At 62.0% G+C, this 24,712-nt stretch overlaps 8 protein-coding genes across 8 annotated transcripts; 3 read left to right on the top strand and 5 right to left on the bottom strand.

Moving 5' to 3' along the window:
- Pm20d2_0 (Peptidase M20 domain-containing protein 2) lies at positions 1-1,662 on the bottom strand (the record flags this gene model as incomplete). Its single annotated transcript, XM_062772619.1, has 5 exons — positions 1-287; positions 311-676; positions 757-995; positions 1,072-1,279; positions 1,380-1,662. The coding sequence occupies 5 exons, from the start codon at positions 1,660-1,662 to the stop codon at positions 1-3; spliced, it is 1,383 nt and encodes a 460-aa protein (XP_062628603.1).
- An 802-nt stretch (positions 1,663-2,464) lies between these two features.
- FUC95A_0 (Alpha-L-fucosidase 2) lies at positions 2,465-4,816 on the bottom strand (the record flags this gene model as incomplete). The annotated part of the gene is made up of 1 exon (XM_062772618.1): positions 2,465-4,816. One exon carries the CDS (start codon positions 4,814-4,816, stop codon positions 2,465-2,467), a length of 2,352 nt encoding a protein of 783 aa, XP_062628602.1.
- A 378-nt stretch (positions 4,817-5,194) lies between these two features.
- On the bottom strand, positions 5,195-7,767 carry GOT2 (Aspartate aminotransferase, mitochondrial). The gene is made up of 11 exons (XM_062772617.1): positions 7,357-7,767; positions 7,195-7,231; positions 7,131-7,150; positions 6,883-6,945; positions 6,736-6,743; positions 6,576-6,674; positions 6,432-6,506; positions 6,134-6,376; positions 5,967-6,080; positions 5,504-5,927; positions 5,195-5,449 (listed from the first exon to the last, which is right to left on the bottom strand). Exons 1-11 carry the CDS (start codon positions 7,481-7,483, stop codon positions 5,286-5,288), a joined length of 1,374 nt encoding a protein of 457 aa, XP_062628601.1. The 5' UTR covers positions 7,484-7,767; the 3' UTR covers positions 5,195-5,285.
- A 1,670-nt stretch (positions 7,768-9,437) lies between these two features.
- Positions 9,438-11,616, bottom strand: LOC62_04G006051 (uncharacterized protein; the record flags this gene model as incomplete). Its single annotated transcript, XM_062772616.1, has 5 exons — positions 9,438-10,224; positions 10,277-10,829; positions 10,967-11,300; positions 11,345-11,419; positions 11,524-11,616. 5 exons carry the CDS (start codon positions 11,614-11,616, stop codon positions 9,438-9,440), a joined length of 1,842 nt encoding a protein of 613 aa, XP_062628600.1.
- An 871-nt stretch (positions 11,617-12,487) lies between these two features.
- Positions 12,488-13,806, top strand: penDE (Acyl-coenzyme A:6-aminopenicillanic-acid-acyltransferase form). Its single transcript, XM_062772615.1, has 3 exons — positions 12,488-12,569; positions 12,607-12,781; positions 12,816-13,806. The coding sequence occupies exons 1-3, from the start codon at positions 12,534-12,536 to the stop codon at positions 13,751-13,753; spliced, it is 1,149 nt and encodes a 382-aa protein (XP_062628599.1). The 5' UTR covers positions 12,488-12,533; the 3' UTR covers positions 13,754-13,806.
- A 298-nt stretch (positions 13,807-14,104) lies between these two features.
- mcm4 (DNA replication licensing factor mcm4) lies at positions 14,105-17,313 on the top strand (the record flags this gene model as incomplete). The annotated part of the gene is made up of 4 exons (XM_062772614.1): positions 14,105-14,246; positions 14,285-16,220; positions 16,259-16,628; positions 16,668-17,313. The coding sequence occupies 4 exons, from the start codon at positions 14,105-14,107 to the stop codon at positions 17,238-17,240; spliced, it is 3,021 nt and encodes a 1,006-aa protein (XP_062628598.1). The 3' UTR covers positions 17,241-17,313.
- Positions 17,314-17,328: 15 nt separating this feature from the next.
- Positions 17,329-18,262, bottom strand: hdhd3 (Haloacid dehalogenase-like hydrolase domain-containing protein 3; the record flags this gene model as incomplete). The annotated part of the gene is made up of 5 exons (XM_062772613.1): positions 17,329-17,507; positions 17,544-17,775; positions 17,814-18,035; positions 18,072-18,179; positions 18,220-18,262. 5 exons carry the CDS (start codon positions 18,260-18,262, stop codon positions 17,339-17,341), a joined length of 774 nt encoding a protein of 257 aa, XP_062628597.1. The 3' UTR covers positions 17,329-17,338.
- Positions 18,263-18,667: 405 nt separating this feature from the next.
- Positions 18,668-24,710, top strand: gcn2 (eIF-2-alpha kinase GCN2). The gene is made up of 19 exons (XM_062772612.1): positions 18,668-18,803; positions 18,926-19,057; positions 19,146-19,277; positions 19,313-19,429; positions 19,527-20,135; positions 20,173-20,236; positions 20,274-20,567; positions 20,607-20,753; positions 20,788-21,024; positions 21,061-21,825; positions 21,864-21,931; positions 21,969-22,121; positions 22,159-23,005; positions 23,049-23,544; positions 23,593-23,695; positions 23,732-23,892; positions 23,930-24,255; positions 24,292-24,533; positions 24,582-24,710. The coding sequence occupies exons 1-19, from the start codon at positions 18,741-18,743 to the stop codon at positions 24,606-24,608; spliced, it is 4,983 nt and encodes a 1,660-aa protein (XP_062628596.1). The 5' UTR covers positions 18,668-18,740; the 3' UTR covers positions 24,609-24,710.
- The last annotated feature ends 2 nt before the right edge of the window (positions 24,711-24,712 follow it).

Here is a 24,712-nt window from a genome sequence, read left to right as displayed (position 1 = left end):
TCACGCCGCGGCCCGCGCCTTGGCCGCAACGTCCTTCCACCCGTCCTCGCACACGGCGTGCGCGCACACGTCCGAGAGAGGGTACGGCGCGAGCAGCGCCTCGAGCTCCTTGACCGTCTCGTGGCCCTCGCACGCAGCCATCTGCGCCTCCCACTTGTCCTTGACTGTTGCCATCCAGTCGTCGTCCACGGCGGCACGCAGCGCCACCGCCGCGAGACACGTCGCCGAGCGCAGGGCGGCCTTGACTGCCGAGTCCGAGTTGGTGTGGTTGGCGTACGTGTCGGAGTCTGGAGTGTCAGTCCCATCTCACATGCACAGCCGCATGGCTCAGACTCACGACAAAAGTCACCCTCGGGCAAGTCAGGCAGCTGGAACATGGGGTGCAGCGCCGGACACTTGTACGTCACGTTCCCAAAGTCGGTAGTCCCGTACGTCACAAACTTGCGGTAGCTGTACCCCTCGCCCGCCCAGCGCTGGGTCACGGTCTCAAGGTAGCTGTCCAGCTCGGTGCTGTGCTGCGTGTCGAGGTACAGCGCGTCCTTGGTGATCGTGTAGCTGCAGCCCGTGGCGAGCGCGGCGGCCTTGTAGCAGTTGAGCGCGCGGTCGATCATCTTGTACACCTCGCGCGCGGTGGGGGCGCGGATGCCGCACATGACCTTGGCGTTGGACGTGATGACTGCGGCACACCGAGCGTCAGCGAGGTGTGTCGCCCCGATACCAGCGAGCAGCCCCATCCCCTCCCCTCCCGCCACTCACTGTTCGCAGTCCAGCCCTCGCTCCCCTTCAACACGTTGTAGATCCGGTGCGTGTCCGGGATCTGCTGCCGCAGCAGCGCGACATTCGTGTACCCCGACACTGCGGCGTCGAGCGCGTTGACGCCGGCAGAGGGCATGGCGCCCGCGTGTGCCGAGGCCCCCTTGTACTCGATTGTGAAGGCCGCGTTGCAGCACATCGAGGGGAGCCACGAGCCGTTGCCTGTGATGCCGGGGTGGGTCCTGGGGGCTTGTGTGAGCGGGCCTCGCTCGGCCTGGTCATTCAAGGCGGCTCGGCTCGGCGCGGTGTGCCACTCACATCAAACACACGTCCATCTCATCATACGCGCCCCGCTTGAGCATAAAGTCCTTGCCGCCGTACGCCTCCTCGGCCGGCGTGCCGAGCAGCACCACGCGCCCCGACACGCCGTTCGCCTCCATCACCTGCGCGGTGCCGATGGCCGCCGCCATGCCCGCGATGGCGATGAGGTTGTGCCCGCATGCGTGGCCGTGAGGGAGGGCGTCGACTGGGCGTATGAGCGGCCTACTCTCCTCCTCCTCCTCGTCGCTCCATCACACCGCCTTACTTCTCCCGCTCACCCCGCCTCGCTCCGCTCGGCGACTCACGCTCAGAGTTGAACCCCACAACGCGCCCCTTCCCGTCCCTCACGACCTTCTCGGCCCGCCACGCAGTCTGCAGCCCATACGCGTGGCGCGTCACATCCCACCCAGCCTTCTCCATGTACCCCGCGGTCGTGTCGTGCGTCCGGTGCTCCTGCCACGCGAGCTCGGGGTGCGAGTGGATGTCGGCCTGGATCAGCGTGAGGGAGGGGGTGAGGGCGAGAATGGCGGCCTCGACCTGGTCGAGCAGCGCGGGCGTGAGGCCTTCGGGCGTGTGTGTTGCTGCCATGTTGCGTATCGTCGGGGGGGGTGGAACAGAGCCCCCCCTACCCACTGCCAGTTGTTACATATGAAGCCGACGAGCCGGCGCCGAACCCGAACCGCATGCCGCGCGCGGCTCCATCAAGCCAAGGCAGCGAGTCACCTGCCCCGCATCATTTGGTATACCCGCCGCCGCAGCAGCACGCACCGGCGATGGCCGCACCGTGTCATGTCATACTTGACCGTGTCATCATGATAAGAGCGCTCTGGCAGCGTTAGTCGAGGGATTAGTCCGTCCGACAAGCTTGATATTGGGTATGGAGTCGTTGGCCTCGGCGAGGTGGGGAGGGGGGCAGTCGGCCGAGTGGGGGTAGTTGGCGAGGTGAGCGAGCAAGTATCGGCTGTGGCGCCGGGCTGCGGCTTGCCTGCTGCTTGGCCCACACCGCTCGCTGGCTTGCAGCTCGGCGCATGTACAGTATCGGCCCGGGCAGTCTGTCAGGTATCTATGCTTTGATGACACTCGGGAGGGGAGATGCTGATACGTGGAACTCCATTATCTGTGTGGCAATGCAGAGGTGGCCACTACCCGCAACAGTGGTGGACGAGATGACGGCCGTGGTGCGTGTGTGCTTGCGTCGTTGGCTTTGGCATGGCTGCGGATGTGGGTGGGGCGCGGGCGGCGATGCGACGGCGCTGCTCTGCGCATGGTGTTGACTGATAAGCTGATAGCTATCGCCGTCGCGCGTGCGTGGCCCTGCTGGCCAAGAGCGGCTCGGCACGATGCCCTTGGGCCGACGTGCCGCTCAACAACCCCGTTGCATAACCAAGCCCTACCAGCCACTACAGGCCTCCTCAAAGTCCTTAGCGCGGAGCACGAGCACGCCCTTGCCGAGCTCGACCTCCCTGCGCACGCCGCCAAGCTCCAGCACATGGCGTCCCCTCCCCGCCTCACCAACGGCCTCAAGCCTCGCCTCGACCAGCCGCCTGCCCTCCCACTCGAGGCCGACGCGCACCCCCGGGCGGGCGATCAACCCGCTCACCCTTCCCCCGTTCCACGCGGTCGGCAGCGCCGGCAAGAGCGAAATGACACCCCACTGGCTCTGGAGGAGACACTCGGCCACGCCGGCCACATACCCCAAGTTCCCGTCGATCTGGAACGGCGGGTGCGTCGAGAAGAGGTTGGGGTACAGCCCGCCGCGCGTCGTGAACGCGCTGCCCTCGTACACCTCGTCGTCGTGCTCTGGCATCGCGGCGTCGCGCGTGATCAAGCTCAGCGTGTGGTCGATCTTTTGCACATCGCGCAGGCGCGCGCGCAGGGAAACCTTCCACGCTAGCGCCCACCCCGTGGCCAGGTCGTCCTCGCGCTCGTCGAGCCCGCGCCCGGCGGCCGCGAGCTGGTCGGCGTCGCGGATTGTGTTGCCGGGATACACGCCGACCAGGTGGCTCATGTGCCTGTGCGGCGCTTCCGCCTGCGCGTGGTTCTCGGCCCACTCTGGCAGCAGCCCGTCAGAGCCAGGCGAGATGCGCGGGAGACGCGCCACGAACGCGCGCGTCTCCGCCACGATCGGGTCCGAGGCCGTCCCGGCCGCCTCGGCAATCTCGAGCAGCGCGCGCCCAAGCTCGGTGGCGAGGCTGATGTCCATCGTCGCGCTGCGCGTCACCGCGTGCCGCGTCGCGTCGTCGCCGACGGTGAACGTGTTCTCTGGGCTCGTGCTCGGCGCAGTGATCAGCACGCCGTCGTGCTCAAACACCCAGTCGAGGACAAACGCCATCGCGTCGCGTACTGGCCCCCACGCGCGCGCCGCAAACTCCCTGTTGCCGAAACGCACGCGCTCGACGAGCGCGAGGCACAGCCACGGCCCGGCAAACGGCCACCACGCCCACTGGCACGAGCTGTGCCCCATGCCCACGGGGGACGAGTACGCCCACACGTCGGTATTGTGGTGGGCGACCCAGCCGCGCGTGCCGTACAGGCGCTGCGCCGTCGTCTTGCCCTTTGTTGCCAGCGCGTCGATCAGCCCGAAGAGCGGCTCGGCGAGCTCGCCCAGCCCGACGGCCTCCGCCGCCCAGTAGTTCATCTGCGTGTTGATGTTGATCGTGTAGTTGCTCGACCAGACCGGGCGCGCCGTCTTGTTCCACAGGCCCTGGAGGTTCATCGCTGCGCCGGTGCGCGAGCCAGCAATGAGCAGGTACCGGCCGTAGTTGTACAGCGTGGCGTGGAGCGGCGCGCCGGGGAGCGACAGCGCCGAGCGGGCGTAGAGCGCAGTGTAGTCTGCCAAGTGGCGTGCGGCGGTCGCCTCGACGTCGGCGAGCGCGGCGTCGACGCGGGCGAGTGCCGTTGCCGCGGCGGGGGCAGCGTCCACCCCAGGCGGGGTGAGCGCGTCGACGAACGTCGTCTGCGCAGCGAGCACGAGCGTGAGGCGCGTCACCCCGCGCGCCGAGAGCCCGCCAGCTGCACCAACCTCGCCGTCGTGCGTCCACCCCAACACGGCGGCGGCGCGCATCGCCTCCCCGGGCGCCTCGGACCACTTGACGCTCTCGGTCGGCTCGTGTGGGGGCGGGCAGTCGCTCGGCGCGCGGAGGCCGATTACCAGCCGGCCGGGGGGCGACGCTCCGTCCAGCTCGACACCCTTGAGCTCGCTGTCGAAGCTGGCGTCAATGTCGAGCGGCACCTCGGACTCGAGCCGCACGACGAGGGCGTTATCCGGGTGGCTGGCGAACGACGTCCAGCGAACCCGGCGCCCGTCGAGCTCGTACCGCGATACGTGCGTCGCCGTGTCAAGGTCCAGCGCGCGCGTGTACCCCGTCGCGGTGCCCTTGTCCTTCTCCCCCGCGACACGGGTACGCAGGCGCAGTGTGCCGAGCGGGAGGAAGGCCTGCGAGTACGGCCCCTGTACCTTCTCGACCGCCTTCGTCGCGTCATCGTACCGGCGGTCGAGCACTGCCACGCGCGCGTCAAGCAGCGCCGGCTGGGCGACACTGGCGGGTATCGCCGCGGCCGCGTTAGATTCGTTGAGAGGCGAGCCAGACCACAGCGTCGACTCGTTGAGCGCGATCCGCTCGTCCCACGGGTCGCCGTACACCATTGCCCCGAGGCTCCCGTTGCCGAGGGGCAGCGCCTCGACCCACAGCGATGCGGGCCGGTCATACGTTAGGGCTGGGAGCGGGGTGGGGGCCGGCATTGTGTTGGTGGTGTGGAGTGGTCGACGACGCGGGGGGGCGGGGCATTATCAGTGCGCGTTGCGCGCGGCGAGGTCGGCCCGAATTGATAATCTCGGCGTGGCCGGCCCGAGGTCACGTCGGCTAGCGCAGCACTCGTCGTCGACCGTCGGCGACGATGCGGCCAGCGTCGGATCGTGGTGAGCCGAGCGGCGCGGGCAGCGTGCTGCGCTGTGCGTACTACGTTGTACCGCTCTTCTTGCGCCTCTCGCCCTTCCCGGGTGTGCTGCCGGCCCGAGGTTGCGAGGTCGGGGCGTGTGTGGCCCCATGGGCGTGGTAGCATCACGATTCGTTATCGGCCGGCCTGCCGAGCCTGGCTGATGCGCACCTACACTCCCCCGCCAGTGTCCTACACCATGCATAACCCAGCATGTAACTCTACAATGTTTTGACTGCTGAAGATCGTGGCACAACAAAGAATACTCGCCAAAATTACATGTGGGCCGAGGGGACAAGGTCGCCCTTGACGGCCTTGGACACCGACGTGGCAAAGTAGTCAATGTTGTGCTCATTCAATCCAGCCATGGAAATACGACCGTCCTTGGTCATGTAGATGTGGGCCGACTTGGCCAATGCGTCGACCTGCTCGGGGGTGACTAGACAGGGGTTAGCGGTCTCGCCCAAGGCCCCTACAACTCGGCAGTACTCACGACCAGTGAACGAGAACATGCCAATCTGGGTCTTGATGTGGTCCCAGTTGCCAGGGGTCTGGAGAGCGACGAGCTTGTCGTAGAGGGTCGAGCGCATGGCGATGATACGGTCGGCCATCTTCTTGACCTCACCGAGCCACTCCTGGTAAAGCTCGGGGCTGCCAAGGATGGTGGCGACGAGCTGGGCGGGGTGGAGAGGGGGCGACGAGTAGAGAGGGCGGATGACACGCTTGAGCTGCGAAAGGACGCGCTCCTTCTCCTCGGGCGACGACGTGACCATCGAGAAGGTGCCGGCACGCTCGCCGTAGAGACCAAGGTTCTTGGCAAACGACTGGCAGAGCATGATCTGGTGGCCCTGCTCGACAAAGTAGCGGAGGGCAAAGGCGTCGCGGTCGACGTCACCCGAAGCGAAGCCCTGGTACGCCTGGGGAGGTTAGCGAATGCCGAGGGCGTGCGCGCTTACCATGTCGAAGAAGGCGAGGTGCTTCTTGGCCTTGATCAGGTCCGAGAGCTCCTTCCACTGCTCCTTGGTGGGGTCGACACCGGTAGGGTTCTGGGCGCAGGCGTGGAGAAGGATCTACGTGTGTGAGAAACAGACACCATCAAAAAAAAACACGCCGGCACACTCACGACCGAGCCCTCCTCGGCATTCTGGAGGTCCTCCTTCATGCCAATGAAGTCGAGGCCAATGTTCTTGCGGTCAAAGTAGCGGTAGCGCTTGACGGCAAGGTTGGCCTTCTCGGCGATGGCGGGGTGAGCGCCCCAGGTGGGGTCGGGGAGGTAGATGGTGTGGGGGCCCTTGTAGAACGAAGCGAGGAACTCCATGCCGATACGGAGGGCGCCAGTGCCCGAAATGGACTGGACAACGGCAATCTGGAGGGGTGTAAGTCAGACACACACGGAGACCACCTGCACCGCTAAGACTCACGCGGTTCTCAGCGAGGGGCTTCGAGTCGGCGCCGTAGGCGAGCTTGGCAGCGAGAGTGAGGAAGTTGGCAAGGCCCTGTGTGTATGTTAGCGTGTGGTGTGTGTGAATGCCGACGGCGTCCGCCGCCGCCGCACCAAAACTCACAGTGATGGGGAGGTACTCCTTGTCCGAGCGCTGCTCGTGGAGAATGTCCTCGGCCTTGCGGACCGAGTCGAGGACCCAAGGCTTGCCATCCTCGTCACGCTGTATGGTCAGTCATCGAGTCGTCTTCGAGCGCCGCCGGTCGCCGCATGCCGCAACTCACGTAGGCACCTGTGTGTGTGGTCAGTGCGAGTTCTAAGGGTGCCACAGCTCGACAGCCGCCGGCAACAGACATCACGGGACTCGCCGCCGTCGGTCGGCGTCCCGAGCGCGTCCGCTGCCGAGGCGCGCCCACTGTCTGTCCATCAACACTCACCAACACCGACGTTGATCTTGTGCTTGGAGGCGTCGCGCTTGAACGCGTCGGTCACACCTGTCGAGTCAGCTCATGTTTGGGTGGCAAATGAAGTGACTGGGCGTGCGCAGGCTAGAGCGCAAAGGCTCGTGCGCTCAACTCGGGCTGGGCCGGCGGCTAACGCCCGCGCCTGGCCACTGCGGCGGCACAACGCCACGGTACAGCTCATATGGCGGGGGGGACGCTCAAACGCATCTACTCACCAAGGATGGGGTCGGCAGGTCTGCCCAGTCAGCATGTCATTCTGGGAGATAGAGGCGAACTCACCCCTGGGGGACGGCAGACCAGAAATTTGTGAAGGCAGCTGGAGGTGGGGGTGAGCGTCGGGTCGAGCGCAGTGGGTGGTCGGGTGCGCGCTTGGAGCAGCGGGTCGGGAACCGCCGCTGCTACGCGTGCAACCAACCCCGCACGGCCATGAACTCTGCTTACCCATGATTTCTTCGTCGGTGAGGTAGTTGCGGGGGTGGAGGTTCAGCGGGTTGACAGCAGTAAAGTGCCCGTGAGCGTTGGGAACGTTCTCGTAGTGGTTGGGGCGGTGGTGAGTCTGGAACGGCATCTTGGAATTATATCGTCGTGGGTTTCGGCTAGGCTGGTTGCGCTGGCTGGCTCGGAGAGGCGGGCGGAGCGACGGATTGGTTTGGGGGGGCGGGGGCACGGCGGCGAGTGGGGCGGCGGACCAGCAGGCGAGACGACGACTACGCTGGCTGGGTGGGTAGGAGAGGGAAGGTTGCTCCGGACCGGTAAGGCGGGGTTGGGTGAGTAGAGGGGCAAAAGCCAAGGGAGACGACGACTTGAGGTAATGACGCTAAGCGGTTTGGCGGGCGGGAGAGCAGAGGGAAGGGCGGATGACGGGGGGAAGAGAGACGACTGTTGGGTGAAGGATTAGGGGTAATGTAGTAAGGGCTGCTGGAGTCCTCACCGGGTATGCCCTCACGCGCGTGTCGAGTCTCGGAACGCGCACCGCGCCGCCCGCCGCAGACTTGGCCAAATTCGAATACAAAAAAGTAATACCCAATCTTGCATCACCGCGCTTGTGGGCTCGTCTTGGGCCCCAAGCTCTTCGACTCGACTAACCGCCGGCAAAGGACAGCGTATACAGCTTGTAAAGTTTGTTACTGACTGACGTCGCCGTGACGTTGTTGTCTGCAGTCTGTTGTCTGCTTCAGCCCCGTCCTTTGATGCAAACACTCAAAACCCCCGACCCACGCCAGCAGTAGTAGCATTGTTCTAGTCGTGTTTGAGCCCACACTATCTCGGCCGTCTCCGCTGCTTTCTGCTTGCAGCTTGCTCGCTGCTGCTCTGCTCTACCGAGCAGTGGCCAAACCAAAACCTGCGCAAGATGATACCAAACAGCGCTGTTTTCGAACGCGACACCAGGCTGCATGGCCCCGCTTGAGCGTGTTATCGAATCCATCGTTCCGAGCCATCCGGTCCTTCCCGACCAATCAACCGCTGGCCCACTCAACCTCCACAGACTTGCACCCCCGCAAAGACGCGCACCCGGTAACACACCTACCCCGCATGCCGGTACACACCAACGCGACAGTGCTGATGCTACTTGCTATCTGTTCGCAAAGCCGTGACCGCCTTTGGCGCCGTGGCCACCACCACCACCATGGCCCGGGCCACCGCCGTTGCGCTTCCGAGAGGCGCGCCCATCGGGATGTCTGTCTCATGCGCTCTGGCTGTCAGTCTTGCTTAAACACGCATATGCACGCGACCAAGCGCCCACTATGCCGCCTTGCCACCGCTTGAGAGCGACTTGTCTCGTTGCTTTTCGAATCGGCACCGCGTCATTGTCCCCTTATCCGTTGCGTTCGATATTCAACGGCCCGTGGGTGGGTCATGGCTCAAACAACACCCACCAAAAATGCAACGCCGTCAACCCCGGCCCCAGGCCTCAACTGGCATGGCGCATGGCACCACATGCCATGCTAGCCGTGTGCAGATGTGTGTGTTTCGAATGCGTAGACGATGCGTGCATGGCTCGCTGCTTGGGGCAAAACGCCGTGTCGTGTTGCATCGTGTCACTTGTGGTCGGGCCGGAGAAGGCCGACGGTGCAGACGCCGATCCCTGGCAATAAGGGCGGTGTCCCTGGCGCTCACCAAGGCCGTCTGGTCGATACTTGACCTCCACCTGACACCTCCGTGCGGCCACTGAGCTCGGGTTGTTGTCCGTTGCCCGTTCACAGTCGCTTCCAAGCTTGTGCGGACGACCTGGGCGCAAAGGCAACCGCCAGAGACGATAGTCAGCAAGCTCTCGAACTGCTTCTAGATTCACGGCAGGACATATGCCTTGATGGCTGAGGCGTTCGGCCTGTTTGAAGCCGCAGCCTCGAACGACGCCACCTTCGGAGATGACAACACGCGATTGACGTGGTGCTGATACAGAAGATGGGACACATGCCTTGGCTGACGAGCTATGGTGCTAGGTATGCTCACGCAATTCATCATGGAGACCTAGCCTCGACTCTCTCACTACATGCCTTGTTTCTTCTACCCTAGGAGGCCTATGGTGCGTGGGGGCTGCCGACCGCAGCCTCAGCCGCAGCCTCGAACTCGGTGCCACTGACGGCTGGCTGGTCGTCGGAGCCAGCAGTGCCGACGTCCTCGTGCTCGACCTCGCTGCGCTTCTCCTTGCCGTCCACGCCCTCCTGCTCCTCCTTCTCCGTCTTCTCGACCTTGTTGCCGTTTTCGTCGCTCTTGTCGCCTTCGTCGCTCTTGTCCTTTGCATTGCTCTCCTCATTGCCGACCTTGATGCCTTCACCGCCCTTCTCCTCGCCCTTGTCGTCCTCTGCCCCCTTCTTCGCCTCATCCTTGGCACTGTTCCCCTCCTTCTCCTTCTCGGCCTTCTCCTTGGCCGCCTTCTCGGCCGCATCCTTCCTCTTTTGACGCGCCTCCATCTCCTTCTTCGCGTCATTACGGGCCTTGAGGATCGCCTCGGCATCGCTCTCGGAGATGCGCGACTGGATCTTCTGCAGAAGGGGATCGTCCTTGAGCTCCTCCTTCTTCGCCGCCACCCAAACATCGAGCGACTCGGGCATGTCACCGGCCTCATCACCCAGGAAGGCTTGGCGGAGACTCCAGATGTGGTCGATGTCTAGGAACTTGCTGCCGCGGCCGACCACAGCCTTGAGCTTGTGGTACTTCCGGCACCCCTTGAGGGCATCGGCCAGGTCGGTGCGCCCAGCAGCTGTGAAAAGTTCGAGGAGACGCATCTCAGTGGCGGAAAGCTCGAGTTCGTCTCTTCCTGCGTACTTGGTTGCCAGCATTTCGGCTAGCGGGGCCGTATAGGCACTGGAGGGCGTCAGATTGTATGAAACTCCGGTGGTGACTTGGGGCCACTTACAGCTCCCAGTCGATGATGCCTTTGATGTGGCCGTCATCAGCCATGATGTAGTGGTCGCCATTGTCATCGTCGTGGCAGATGTACGTTGGTTCCACTTTGGCCATCTCCTCGCATCCAAGGACAAGCTTGCGGGCTTCAAGGTGAAGCAGATACGTGACGATGGGGTCGGAAGCGAAAGAGAACATCGACTGCATCGTGTGGCCGTTTGAGGGGTAGATGGCGCCTTGGTCGAGGAGGTCGAGGACGAGGTCAATCCTAGCCACCCAAGCATCTTGATTCGTGGTGAACGGGCCAAGTGAAGTGCTCCAGTACATGGGCCGCACTTGGCCCCGAAGTGGGCCCACGGTGAAGAGGGGAGCAGCCGAGTCGACCCCCTCACCCCCCTCTCCGCCATTCGTAACAGCAGGCTGGCGAACCACGCTGCCAATACCCGTGAACGGGAGGGAAACGACCTTGTAGTAGAAGGCCGCCATGTCTGGAAGGATGACGTCGTTGTACAGCTTGCTCCGGTTCTCGAAAGTCTTGTTCCTGTCGGCCGTGCGCACATCGACGCCTTCCACATACTGGGAAAGGATGAACACCGGGTGGGTTGATGTGAATGGGTCAGCCACGGAGACGTCTCAAGTTCGATGACCTCGGGTCATCGCAGCATCGATTTCGACACTATCGGGGTCCTTGTGTTCCACTCACTCGGATTGATGTTGGGAGGCATCCAAGCATCTGGCACGAACTCGGGAGCTACACTATGCAGTGCCTGCAGTGTTGCCACCTCCTTCTCTGCGACAGCACGGCGGAGACTCTTGGGCCAGTAGTCCTCCATCTTGATACGCGCCATCCAGCGCACGCCATCCTCGAAGATAATGGGGATGTGGACGTTCATGGAGCCGTGCTTTATACCGTGCTGGTTGTAGTCGCTGTCAATGACGGGCGCCGGAGGCAGTTCGACACGGCTGCGGATGCCGGGCCGGAGAGCCATAGTGGCCGCCTTGATAGGCCCGGCAGCTCCACCAACGGCTCCCAGAAACTGTGGTGTGAGAATGAAAAGGAAATTCTCTTCAGTCAACTTACCCTCGCCGCTGTCTGGAAACGCGTCATTATCAGCCAATCCGACTTGTCCTTGTCGTCGGGGTCGGGCAGACGGCTCTGTGGGGTTAGCGCTCGTCCTCGCACTGCTTTACCTTGAGAAGGGAGAGACAGGTATGGTGCTCGACACCCATGTGAGAGGCGCAGCCCTGATACCCGCACACCATGCACGGTCCAATCCCGGCCCCGTCCACCACGGCCAGTTGTTTGCAGTTCGTGTAGTGGCAGTAGCCTGGATTGTCGACAGTGTCGAACATTGTATGAGCGTTGTCGTAAAGATTGGGTAGCTAGTGGATGGCAAAGTTGATGATAGTATGGATAGAAGAAGAAGAGTTGCTGAAGCAGAGACAGCAGAAAAACGACGTTGGGCGAGCTGGCGTTGGGGGTGCTTGGGTCCTTTGGGTCGGCAGGCTTCTTGGAGTCGAGAGGCGGTACACTTCGCGTGTGTTGTGTGCGGAATCGTACACGAGACGTGTGTGCGCGGATGCGTGTGTCGTGCTTCTCGGAGGTGCGGCCTGTGTCGCACGCGTCGTGGTGCGCGTCCCAGCGGACGCACACAGTGGCCTTCATCCTTCTCATGGCATGTGTGTTGAGTTTGGTCGTCGCGTCACCTTGGGCTTCCGAGATCCAGCGTCCAGTCTTCTCGGCGGGCCCTTGCGTGTGCCACATTGCCAGTCCTCCCCACGCAGATCTGCCACAATCCTGACATTGCTTATCGATGCCCAGAGGTAGCCACAGAGATGATCGTGGGTAAAACGGACGATAAGGGCGGGTAAAACAAGAGTAATCTGGACGCGGCGGTAAGAGCCGCCACTTCGCGTAGCTCGCCTCGCCAGTCGCCACACGGCGTGCACGGCCGCGGGGGAGAGTCCATCGGCGCCGAGTCACTTGCGGCGAGCTGACGGAGATACGATGCGCAGCTGCAAGTCAAGGGCAGGGGGTCATTGGCTCTCTCGGCGCACGCCTTCTACGCACGCTGCGCGTTGCTGACAGAAAAGGTCTGCCATCTCTTTTACCAGGGCCACCCGCCGGTACTCATCGGCCAAGTCCGTACGTGATGCCGGTTTAACCGCACGTCATACTTAACCACCTGATGGGTGACCAACCGCCCCCCCCACGCCCCCACCCCACGACTTCTCATTCTCCCACTCTCGACTGCTCGCACACAATCACCATGCTTCAGGTCACTGCTACTGGAACGCCGTATGAGGTGGGTCGGGCGCCAGGCGCAAGTGCTCACACGACAGATCGGGCACACCCACGGCTCCCAGGCCAAGGAGCAGGTGCACGGCTCGGTGGCCTTCTACCGCGGCTTCTTCCAGGACAAGGCCAAGATGGACTGGGCGAGCGTCGAGGAGGAGGGCAAGCTGTGGCGCCCGTGGCTGGAGGAGAACTTTCCCCAGTACATTGAGGAGCTGAAGGGTGGGTTGGGTCTACAGGGTATCGCTGACTTTAGGTGTCGCCGACGGCGCTGGCCTCAGCTTCGAGACCATCTTTGCGCTCAACATCCGCACCGAGATTGCGTTCGGGCACCAGTCGCAGCCTACAGACGGGTGCACAGCGTTCGCGTACCACAACGCCGAGGCGCACACTGCCATCCTGGCGCAGAACTGGGACTGGCGGTGGGAGCAGGGCCCGAACCTCATCAACCTCACCATCCGGCGCAGCGGCGCTGCGACCAACGGCGCGTCCAACGGCCACGCCAACGGCAACGGCCACGCCAATGGCCACAGCGACAACAACTCGTTGTCTATCATCACCGAGGCGGGCATCATCGGCAAGATTGGCCTCTCGTCGTCCGGCGTCGGCGTGTGCCTGAACGCCATTGCCGCCCTCGGCGTGAGCTACACCAAGCTGCCTGTCCACTTGGCGCTGCGTGCCGTGCTTGACTGGTCGCACGAGGAGCGCGCCAAGGGCCCGGGCGTGGCCCAGCGCGTCGCGGAGCGGCTGACAAAAGTGGGAGTCGCGTCGGCGGGCCACATCCTCCTCTCGGACGAGCTCGTCGCGATCGGGCTCGAGGCGAGCGCCGTCGACATCGTGCCCGTCAAGCACACTGCCCTGCGTGGCGGCGACGCGCTCGTCCACTCGAACCACTACGTCGAGGAGCACCCGGGCGTGCAGCTCGGCCAGGCGTGGGAGGACACGTACGACCGCCTCAAGCGCATCGAGCAGCTCGCGCGCGAGGGCAAGGCCGGCAAGGACGGTCTCGTCACCGCCGACGAGGTCGCCACGTTCCTCCAGGACGAGGACAAGTGGCCCGTGTCCATCTGCCGCCACCGCGAGTCGGGCGGCGAGACGCTGTTCAGCATCGTCATGGATCTGGAGAAGCGCGACGCCCGCGTCGAGGTTGGCATCCCGGGCAAGGGCGGCGAGGTGTTCCACCTCACGCCTTAGCTGTTGTAGGGTTTAGTTTGTATCGACTTTATGGGATCTGCTGTGATACTGCATGCCGAGGCGGCTTGTGCCTCTTGGAAGAGGTCGAGCACGCGTCGAGCAAGGCAGCAACATGCATGGAAGAGATGTGTTAGGTGGTCCGTGCGCCAAACAATGACGTGTCCAAGGCCAGACCCTTATCACTTGCACCAAAACGCGTCCAGTTTGATTTCAGGGCCGACGCGTCGCGCCCCTTTGGTCCTCATCTCGCGCCGCCTTCCTTGCCCTCGCACCTCCCTCACCTTTCCCCTTTCTTTCCACTTTACCTCTCCTCATCCTCCTCTCTTCTCACCTCTGTCAACATCACCCACAATGTCGACACCAAACGGCTCACGCCGCACACCGCGTAGCACCAACAATGCGATGCGCTCGTCGTCGCCGCTCGCCTTCCCCTCGTCCTCGGTAGGCGGCACGCCTCGCCCGGCCGCGCTTCGCAACCAGGCAGCACCTAACCGTGAGCTGCGTCTAAGGCGAATCACAACTGACGTCCAGCCCTCGCATCCTCTTCGCCTCTCAACTTTCCCACTTCGTCGCCTCGCCAGCCATCTTCGTCTGCCCGCCCCCGCGCCGCGCCTTCGTCGTCGGGCCTGCGCGGTGTTCGCTCCGACACTCCCCTCTTCCTCCCCACGTCGGGTGGCTCGACACCGCGCCGCCCCCATCGCGGCGACATCCACTCGTCCTTCCCCCTCTCTTCGCCCTCGTTTGCGCGCCGCACCGCCCAGCGCGCCAACCCCCTCGCTGCATCCTCCCCTGTTGCGTTCCCGACCTCGGATGCGCCGGGAAGCGATGCCCAGCCCCACAGCAGCCTCACCATGTCGCAGGCTGACCCTGGAGAGGAGGGCTTTGACCAGGACGAGAACGACACGGGTATGGTCAAGCTCATCTGGGGCACAACCTTGAAGCTCCAGGAGGCCCTCAACTCGTTCCGCGACTTCCTCCGCGGCTTCAAGCCCAAGTACCGCGCCGCGTACAACGCTGCCCAGGCTGAGGCTATCAAAGCGGCGGGTGGCATCCAGCCGCCCCCGATGCCCCTGTACGACAACCTGAGCGCCGCCGACGCCGACAAGCCCCTGTACGAGGGCTACCTGCTCCAGCTTCGCGAGACTGGCGAGTCTGTACTCAACCTTGACGCGCTCAACCTCCTCGCCTACCCACCCACCAAGAAGCTCTACTACCAGCTCCTCAACTTCCCCCAGGAGGTTGTCCCCATCGTGGACCAGGTGCTCCGTGATGTCATGTACGAGCTTCTCGAGGAAGAGTTCTCTGTCGCCGAGGCCCAGGCGGCCGAGGGTGTCATCAGCGAATTGCAGTTGGCTGCTGTCGAAAACGAGCTGCGCAAGGTCGAGACTCGTGTTTTCAAGATCAGGCCGTACAGCGGCGAGAAGACGGTCAACATGCGCGATCTCAACCCTGGAGACACGGACAAGCTCATCTCGGTCAAGGGTATGGTTATCCGCGCGACGCCAGTCATCCCCGACATGAAGACGGCCTTCTTCCGCTGCATTGTCTGCCAGCACACAATGCAGGTGGAGATCGACCGCGGCCAGATCAGGGAGCCTGAGAAATGTCCTCGTGACCAGTGCTCGACGAGCGGCTCGATGATGCTTATCCACAACCGCTCCGAGTTCATCGACAAGCAGGTTGTTCGCCTCCAGGAGACCCCTGACGTTGTCCCCGACGGACAGACCCCGCACACCGTTTCGCTCTGCCTGTACGACGAGCTGGTCGACCTCGTCAAGCCAGGTGACCGTGTCGTGGTGACTGGTATCTTCCGCTCGATCCCCGTCCGTGTCAATCCCCGCCAGCGAAGCATCAAGGCTCTGTTCAAGACCTACGTCGATGTCGTTCACGTCAAGCGCACAAACGTCGGCCGTATGGGCTTTGACCCCAGCACTCGTGACCCCGCGAGCAGGCCTCCTGGTGTTGGTGTCGGCGGCGAGGACGACGAGGGTGAGGTGCTCCAGGGTAGCATGCGTGCCAAGGACGGCATGGACGAGGACGACGCCGACCTGAGTCTGTCTGCTGCCGAGGAGATGGAGCAGAAGCTGCTCGGCCTTTCCAAGCACCCCGACATCTACGAGATGCTCGCCCGCTCGATGGCCCCGTCCATCTACGAAATGGACGACGTCAAGAAGGGTATTCTGTTGCAACTGTTCGGCGGTACCAACAAGAGCATCTCGCGTGGTGGCGGTGGCGGCGGCCCTCGTTACCGTGGTGACATCAACGTACTCATGGTCGGTGACCCCGGTACTTCCAAGTCGCAGATCCTCCAGGTGAGTTGGCGTTTCGACGGGCTGTCTAACTCGCTCCAGTATGTCCACAAGATTGCTCCCCGCGGCGTGTACACCTCGGGCAAGGGCTCGTCGGCTGTTGGTCTCACTGCGTACATCACCCGTGACCCGGACTCGAAGCAGCTCGTCCTTGAGAGGTGAGCTACGGCAGAGAGGGTTTTAGCTAACGATCTAGTGGTGCATTGGTCCTGTCCGACGGCGGTGTCTGCTGCATCGACGAGTTTGACAAGATGTCGGACGCCACCCGTTCTGTTCTCCACGAAGTCATGGAGCAGCAGACAGTGTCGATTGCCAAGGCTGGTATCATCACGACGCTCAACGCGCGTACTTCCATCCTTGCTGCTGCCAACCCGATCGGTTCGCGCTACAACCCCAAGCTGCCTATTCCGGCCAACATTGACCTGCCGCCCACTCTCATCTCCCGTTTCGACCTCCTCTACCTCGTTCTCGACAAGGTTGACGAGATGAACGATCGCAGGTTGGCTGCCCACCTTGTTGGTCTGTACCTCGAAGACAAGCCAAAAACTGCTGGCGAAGACATCTTGGTAGGTCCACTGTCCGCAGCGTCGCCCTAACCATCCCAGCCCCTTGATGAACTCACTGCCTACATCACGTATGCCCGTGCCAAGGTCAACCCGGTGCTCACCGAGCTCGCGTCCAACGCCCTTGTCTCAGCCTATGTCGAGATGCGCAAGGTTGGTGAGGACTCGCGCTCTGCCGAGAAGCGTATTACGGCCACCACGCGTCAGCTGGAGAGCATGATTCGTTTGTCAGAGGCGCACGCCCGTATGCGCTTCTCTGACACGGTCGACCTCGAGGACGTTGTCGAGGCCACTCGACTTATCCGCGCTGCCCTCCGTGAGAGTGCTACCGACCCCCTCACTGGCCAGATTGACCTGGACCTCATCACGACCGGCGCTGGCCAGACGGCCCGCCGTGTCCGTGCCGACCTCAAGCGTGAGATCTTGACGCTTGTCGACGCCGCTGGCCGCACCGGTCTCAGGTGGAACGCAGCCATCAGGAGCCTCGAGACGCAGTCAACCGTTCCGATCGACCACCACGAGTTCTCCGAGGTCGTCAAGGAGCTCTCGAACGAGGGTATCGTCAAGGTCGTCGGCGACAAGGACAGGCGTACGATCAGGAGGCTGGCAGACTAGGCCGCGATCAACAGTGTAGATTATTAGGACTCCTTGACGGGTCGACTTGCCCGATTGATACAATACATAGTGTAGATGTTAACGATGTGCTTCTTGTTCTATGCTCCCTGACGAGCTCTAGCCTCGGCGAGGACCTCTTCGAGGCTGTGTACGACATTGACGCTCCCGAGGTCTTCCTCAGCCTCGCGAATTGCGCCCTCTGACCATTCTCCGGACCTGCGAATCAACCTTCCCTCGATCCCTGCGCCAGTTGCACCGCCAAAGTCGCTTCTGTCAGCCCTGCCATGACGCCAACAAACTCACGCCTCAAGCTCGTCCCCTACCATGATCACACCCTCGCCCATGGCTTCCCCGCAGGCATCGCACGCGCGCGCAAAGATCTCGCGGTCAGGCTTGCTGGCCTCGACGTCCCAGCTCAGCGTGGGCGGGAACGAAAGCAAGTCCTCGATACCGAGGGCCGTGAGCGTGAGGTTGATCCGCGGGTCGGCATTGGAAACGACCGACGTCTTGATCCCCAGTTCGCGCAGGCCGCGGACTTGCCGCGTCAGCTCCCTCTTCCCCGTGACCTCTTACGTGTGGGCATGGTGTCTTCGAATGCGCGGTAGCCGACCTCGCTCTCGAAGCGCTTCAGCAGCGCAGCGGCCAGCTCGCTGCCCTTCTGGTCGACCTCGGACGCACCGGCGCCGGCATGCACCATGCACTTGTGTATCAGGGTCGACCACCACTTCTCCGGCGTGAGAGGGGGCACCGAGTGCTTGCCGTACAGCGGATACTGGGCGTTCATCTCCTTGAACGCTGGGGGTTAGCTCATCACAAGGGAGCGCGACTAACCAGGCCGGAAACCTGCCTTGACGCCCGCTGGCGTCACGCGCAGCCCGAGACGCACGGCCTCGGCGGCATACTGGTCGTGCACTGGCAAGCGCGGGGTCACGAGCGTGTCTGGGGTCTATTAGCGGGGGTAGCGGCGGCGGCTTCGCACCAAAGACGTCGAAGAGGACGAGTCGGACGGGTGGGCGAGGCATGGCGCGAAGTGAGGGGTGAGGGGTCGGAGTGAGGAGCGAGCAGCAGTGACTCGGAGCGCCGAGTCGGATGATAGGCTCGGATTGGTCGCGGTGTCTGAGAAGATGAGACGATGGTGTATATTTATGTTGCTGTTTCGAGTTGTGCTCGTCGAGTCGACGCGCCGAGGTCGACGAGTAGTAGTGCAGTTCCGGCCGTCGAGTCGAAGTGGAGGCAGCTGCAGAGCTACGCGGTGGATTGTGACGTCGTTCCTGGCCAGTCAAGTCAGTCACGTGCTCAAACTCAACGTCACAATGAAGGAAGGAGATGCGAGATGCGACCGTCGCCGCTCGCAACCGCCGCCGCCGCGGCGACAGATAACAACAGCCGGCCCCGAGCCTTTGCTCTTGCTTTCCCCCATACCCCGGAGCAGCGCACAGCCCTGCCCGACACGACTCTTTAAATCTTCTTTCCCCCACCACCACACAGCGGCAATGTTCGATGACAGAGCCTAATAAGGCCGTCCAAGATGAGGAGCTCGAAGCACTTCGCGCAATCTATATGGTGAGTGGGTCGTGTGCCCGCGAACGAACGCGAGAGACCAAGTCCCGCACGTCCGTCCAGCGCTGGCATGTGCACCCACGGCCCTCTCTGCACTGATGAACTGGTCACTCACACCACTTCAGGATGACTGGCACGACATTCCAATCAAGAAGACAGCATGGGGAACTGCTGGCGAGGCCGGGTGGTGGGAGGTGCAGCTGCGCGCTATGGATGATCCGCGCGTGAGCGTCAAGCTCAAGGGGCGGATGACGAAGGTGAGTTGGAGGGCATGGCTTGCAGCGGCACAGCAAGCGTGCGAGAGCGACACCGCACCCACCTCTGGCAACGGGCTGATCCCTCCAGAACTACCCAGACCAGCCGCCGCCCCTCTCCCTCATCGAGCCGGTCAAGCTCACCGCGGTACATGTCAAGACACTTGCGAAACTACTACAGGAGAAGGCGAAGGCGAGCGCCGGCGCGCCCATGATCTTTGATGTTCGTCGATCTGAATGAGCCTCGCTGACCTCTAGCTCATAGACGTGGTGCGCGAGTTCATATCGGTCAACCATATCCTGTTGCCCAAACCAGGCGAGCCAGAGCCGACATTGATGGAGGAGATGGCGATACGAGAAGAGGCCCAGAAGGCGGTAAGTTGGTCTCGGCTCCCCGTGTTGTTCTGATTGAGAACCGCGATCCTATCTTATCATTCTTCCTCCTCATCCACGCCACCCGCTAACAACTCAGGCCGAAGCGGCACAGGTCGAAGCAGACAGGCAGCAACGGCGCGCCCTTGCAGCCGAGCAAGACCGGCTGTTGAACGAGAAGATCATCCTCGACGCGTCGAGGCGTGAAGAGAAGGCGCGACAGGCGATGCTTGAAGCGCAGCAGAAACAGCGCAACGAGAACCTCGCGACCCTCGCCGACGGCGAGCTCGAGACGCGCGAGCTGATTCTTGACTCGCCGATCAGTGTGGAGGGGCACGAGGGCGAGTGGGCCGCCTGGACGTGTTTCGGCGGACGCCGCGAGGCCATGTGGACGAGCTACACCGCCGAGCCGATCAGCACGGCCGGCTTCGTGACCGCCTCCCCACCGTCAGTCACCGTCCAGGTCATCGACTTTAGCAAGAACTACTACCTCGGCACGCATGGCCAGAAGCGCATCGACTCGGTCGTGACGGAAATCACGCGCGTCAAGGGCGTCGTGTCGGAGCACGTCGCGAGAATATACGCCGTGCAGCGCACCAAGAGTCCCAAGGGATGGGAGCGGCTCATTGTGGTCGTGGAGCGCGTCGCAGAGGGAGGCAAGCTGAGGAACTGGCTCCCGAAGAACGGCTTTGGGGAGGAGACGGCAAAGGTGGGTTTGTGCACGTGTTTACCCGCTAACCCATCAGGAGTACATTACGCAGATATTGTCTGGTCTTGCAGATCTCCACCGCAACCACCACTCGCAGAAACGTGAGCTATCTGGAGCTTCACTTAGCTGACAACCCAGAACTCGACACCGACCTCGTCCTCATCAGTTCTCAGAACCCAGGCGAGGTGTGCCTCAAGATGTTTGGCACTGGTTACGCGCGCCGCATTGCAGAGTATCACCGCTCGAACCCCTTCCTCAAAACCTTGCCGGACGCATACCCAGACTCGTGGCTATCCCCGGACGAGATTGACTCGCCGACGTCCGCGTCGCCGAAGCGTGATATCTGGCAAGCGGGTCTATTGCTGTTGCAGTTTCTGTTCGGAAAGGACTGTCTGTGGACGTACCCCGACCTCCGCACTTTGTTGGAGCATGGTAAGCACGTTAGATGGGGGCATGCTAACCAGCCCCCAGCACCTGGAGGCGTCTCACCGCTGATCACTACGCTCCTGAGCGGGCTTCTCAACCCTTCACCCAAGAAGCGTCTGTCAGCCGAGGAGGCGTTGGTGAAGATTCGGTCAGAAGAAGAGTCAACGCGTCGACCGCTTCGCGCCCTTCCAAGTGAGACCGTCATCATGCAAGCGCTAACCACCAGGCCACATGTCCCTCCCCGGCTCCGCAACTGCCTCGGCCAGTTCGAGTATCCATCAGTCTCTTGGCACGTCCCCGGTGTTTGGACAAGGATTCTCTTCTTACATCCCAGCCTTCCCTGTGCGGCCAGAAGCGTCACGATACCGAACAGACTTTGAGGAAGTTGAATGGCTCGGCAAGGGAGGCTTTGGCGAAGTCGTGAAGGCTAGGAACAAGTTGGACGGACGCCCATATGCTATCAGTGAGTGCGGTACTTCCGGCCTTCCTGACACTGCAGAAAAGGTCAAGCTCCGTCCAGAAGAAGACTTTGGCCGCGTGCTTCGCGAGGTGCAAAGTCTCTCCCGAGTCAGCCACCAGCACATTGTTCGATACTACGGCTGTTGGCGAGAAACGGTTGGTCAGGCCGCGGTTGCTCCGTCCCCGGGAGGAGTCGACTCGATTGGCACGCCGTCGGCCGTCACCTCATCCAATGTGTCGTCGGCGAGTGAGCCTGGCGATCCCTTGGCAATCAACTGGGACGAGTCCCGACTCAATCGCTCGCGGAGCCAATCATTCCCCCGCATCCGCTTCTCCGCGAACGACGAGGAGGACAGCGAGGACGAGGACGATGAAGTGACGGATGAGAGCAATGGGAACGGACAATTCGGACAGTTCACCCGAATGAGGGACGACACGGATGATTCGGACAGCGACGAGAGCGACACGACCAGCGAGAGCAGCGGTGATAGCGAGGACAGTGCAGGCAGTGCAAGGACCGTTGGCGACCCCTCACAGTCTCTCAAGCGCGGCCGCCCACCAACCAAGGCGGTTCCCAAACCTATTCCTGTCGTCAGCGGCTCCAAGCCTTCCGCGTCCTTTGCAACCACGACGACGGACGATGGGAGCGTACAGGAGATCCTGTACATCCAGATGGAGTTTGTGGAGAAGCAGACACTCCGTGAAGCGATCACGGAAGGTCTGTCTGAAGAGGAGACGTGGCGTCTGCTCAAGCAGATCCTCCAGGCCTTGGCCCACATGTCTAGCTTGGGCATTGTACATCGAGGTGAGTCGTATGCGTTTGGGTGTAATGCTGACAGGCAGACCTGAAGCCGTCGAACATTCTTTTGGATACGACGGGAAACGTCAAGATTGCAGACTTTGGCCTGGCGGTGGGTTGTCATGTCGGGTCGCTGCTGACGGCAAAAGACCACAGATACGTCGTCTGAGAACCCAACAGGGTCGGTTCAGGCATCAACTGAGGTGTCGGACCGCACGTCCAACATCGGTACCAGCCTGTACATTGCCCCAGAGGTGTTGTCGACCCGGGAAGTGGTTTCGACCAAGTCATATGATGAGAAGGTGAGCAACGCGTGCCTTCTCGAAGCTGACCTCCCAGGCTGACATGTACTCGCTCGGTATCATCTTCTTCGAGATGTGCTTCCCGTTCAGCACGGGTATGGAGCGTGTGCAGACCATTACAGAGCTGCGCAAGTCGAGCTGGGCGTTCCCCGCAGCATGGCCACCCACCCTTATGCCCAAGCAGCGTGAGATTATCTCTCTCTTGCTGCGGCATGACCCGACGCATCGACCCAGGGCCACCCAGCTGCTTGATGGGCCCCTCGTTCCCTCCTCTGATAAGGAGGATGCGGTGTACAGAGAAGTCATTGGCGAAGTCACCAATCCCAGATCGGAGAAGTACTCGCAACTCGTCGACGCATTGTTTGAGTCACACGCAAACTCGTTCAGAATCGACACCCGCCTCGACGACTACACGTACGACACGGAAGACAATGATGGTCTCCATGTGTGGATCACTGGCACTGTCCGCCGAATCGCGGACCTGTTCCAGCGCCATGGAGCTGTGCATGACGCCCTCCCACTCCTCATCCCCGAGACGACGCTGCTCAGCTCGTTCCCAGAGCTCAACCCGGCAAGGTTCTTGGACCCCAACGGCAAATTTGTCCAGCTGCCATCGTCAAACCTCCTGGCCATGGCTCGCAACGCCTCGCGGCGATCAATCGAACGCATCAAGCGATACCACATCGGCCAACGCTACAGGGAGACAGCGGCGGGCGGCCAGCCGAGCAGCTCTACCGAGCTGTGTTTCGACATCATCTCACCACTGCGCTCGCAGTGTGCGGAGGCTGAGCTGCTCGACGTCGTCGACAAGGTTATCGCCGAGTGCCAGGGCGGCAAGGTAGCCAGTTTGCATGACTATGAGATTCATGTCAGCCACGAGAGTGGTACGCTCAAGTTGAACGATAGGAGTCGAGCTGACACCGGCAGTCCTGGCGACAATATTGGCGTCTGCTCCAGTGTCCGTTCGATCCCGTGTGCTCAAGGCGTTCAAAACACCCACCACAGGCGTGTCGTTTGGAAGTGCCCGAGCCTCGCCCTTTGGAACAATACCAGGGCTTCCTAGGAACATTGCCAACGACCTGGAGCAGATCAGCGCTCCTGGAGAATTCTTGGCGGTGAGAAAGAAGATTGAGGCTACCTTCTCCGCATCGAGAAGAAAACTGTCAGCCGCGTTGGACGAGATTGCCGAGGTCATCAAGCTCGCTCGCGCATGTGGCGTCAACAGGAAGATCTTGTTTCGACCTACTCTGTCGCGGAATGCCGAGTACTTCCGCGGCGGCTTCATGTTCGAGGTGGTTCGTCGAGGAAAGCATGGCGAGGTCGTCGCCTATGGTGGACGGTACGACTCTCTGCTGGAGCACTTCAAGGAGCCGGCCATGCACACGAACAAGGTTTACGGCGCAGGCATGTCGGTCGCAGTCGAGTGAGTTGGTTCAGTGTCCATGTGGCGACGAGGCTGACCCGGACACAGCCCACTGGCCAAGATTGTCCGCAAGCAGGAGAGTGCACTAGCTGAGCGCTTGATGGTCAAGGCCAACGAAGATGAGCGATCGTTTGGGCTGTTCTCCCCAACTGTACGTTTACTCTTGAAAGCGAATGCTGACTGGCAGCGTTGCGACGTCTACGTTACGGCCACTGGCCAGGCAGACTTGGAAGTGCGTCTCGGTATTGTGGGTGAGCTCTGGCGTGCTGGTGTGCGCGCAGACTTGCAGTACGACGACGGACGGCCCCTAGAAGACGTGACACAGGAATGCTTGGACCAGAATATCTTGTGAGTTGCGGTGGAAGGGTGTGTTGCTAACCACCAGGTTCTTGGTGATTGCCCGTGCACGCCCTACCATGAAGGTTCGCAACGTCTTGCGCCGCTCAGAAGAGGAAGTTCCTCGCAACGAGCTCACTGCATGGCTCCGTAATGCGATCTCGGAGCAGCGCAAGGTCGATGCCTCGTACGCTGTTCAAGAGGGTTCGGTTGCCGTCTCGAAGGAGAAGGACCTACCCATTGACGGGTCCGCCAAGCCTTCAGACGTTGACATCAAGCTTGTCCTGCCACCCGACCCGGTGGTTACGCGTCAGACAAAGGGCAAGGCGAAGCGGACGCACCGACATGCGTCAAAGAACGTCTACTATGACAAGGGTGGGTGCAGAGAGATGCAGAAGGCTGACCCAGCAGCACTCGAGTTTGCCGCTTCCGTCAAGTCGACGCTCCCCATCCTGGGCGTCGACCTGCACCCCACCGACCTCGTATGTCAGCTCGCCCACGACACGGCGTGGGTCATGGAGGATGAGGCATGGCGCGCCAAGCTGTCTGCGCTGCCGACATCGGACCGCAAGTATGCCGAGTCGATTCGCGAAGCGGTGCGAGAGTACCGCAAGACGGGGAACCTGTGGCTCTTCTCCGTCCGCGATGCAAGGGTAGGTCGCGAACATGATCGACCGTAGGCTTTTGCTGACGATGATCAGGGTTACCTCATGCAGTTCACTCGATAATCGATCAACACATACACCCACACCCAGCTTCGTTCCAATCCCACACCACTCACTGTAGAAGCGCCAATAGAAGACTGCCCAAATGCATGTTAATGGCTCTTGCT

Source organism: Vanrija pseudolonga, chromosome 4 (genome assembly GCF_020906515.1).
Source record: "Vanrija pseudolonga chromosome 4, complete sequence".
Classification (NCBI taxonomy): domain Eukaryota; kingdom Fungi; phylum Basidiomycota; class Tremellomycetes; order Trichosporonales; family Trichosporonaceae; genus Vanrija; species Vanrija pseudolonga.
The sequence above is the reverse complement of the archived record's forward strand: the minus strand, read 5'-3'. Positions and strand labels throughout refer to the sequence as shown.

Coding starts and splice junctions, on each gene's coding strand:
- GOT2 (XM_062772617.1), bottom strand. CDS start 7,483: ATGCCGTTCCAGACTCACCACCGCCCCAACCACTACGAGAACGTTCCC. Junction 7,151..7,194: donor TGGTCTGCCGTCCCCCAGGG/GTGAGTTCGCCT, acceptor CTGACTGGGCAG/ACCTGCCGACCCCATCCTTG. Junction 5,450..5,503: donor CATGTTCTCGTTCACTGGTC/GTGAGTACTGCC, acceptor ACCCCTGTCTAG/TCACCCCCGAGCAGGTCGAC.
- penDE (XM_062772615.1), top strand. CDS start 12,534: ATGCTTCAGGTCACTGCTACTGGAACGCCGTATGAG. Junction 12,570..12,606: donor CTACTGGAACGCCGTATGAG/GTGGGTCGGGCG, acceptor CTCACACGACAG/ATCGGGCACACCCACGGCTC. Junction 12,782..12,815: donor GTACATTGAGGAGCTGAAGG/GTGGGTTGGGTC, acceptor CGCTGACTTTAG/GTGTCGCCGACGGCGCTGGC.
- gcn2 (XM_062772612.1), top strand. CDS start 18,741: ATGACAGAGCCTAATAAGGCCGTCCAAGATGAGGAGCTCGAAGCACTT. Junction 19,058..19,145: donor TCAAGGGGCGGATGACGAAG/GTGAGTTGGAGG, acceptor TGATCCCTCCAG/AACTACCCAGACCAGCCGCC. Junction 21,826..21,863: donor CTTGGGCATTGTACATCGAG/GTGAGTCGTATG, acceptor GCTGACAGGCAG/ACCTGAAGCCGTCGAACATT.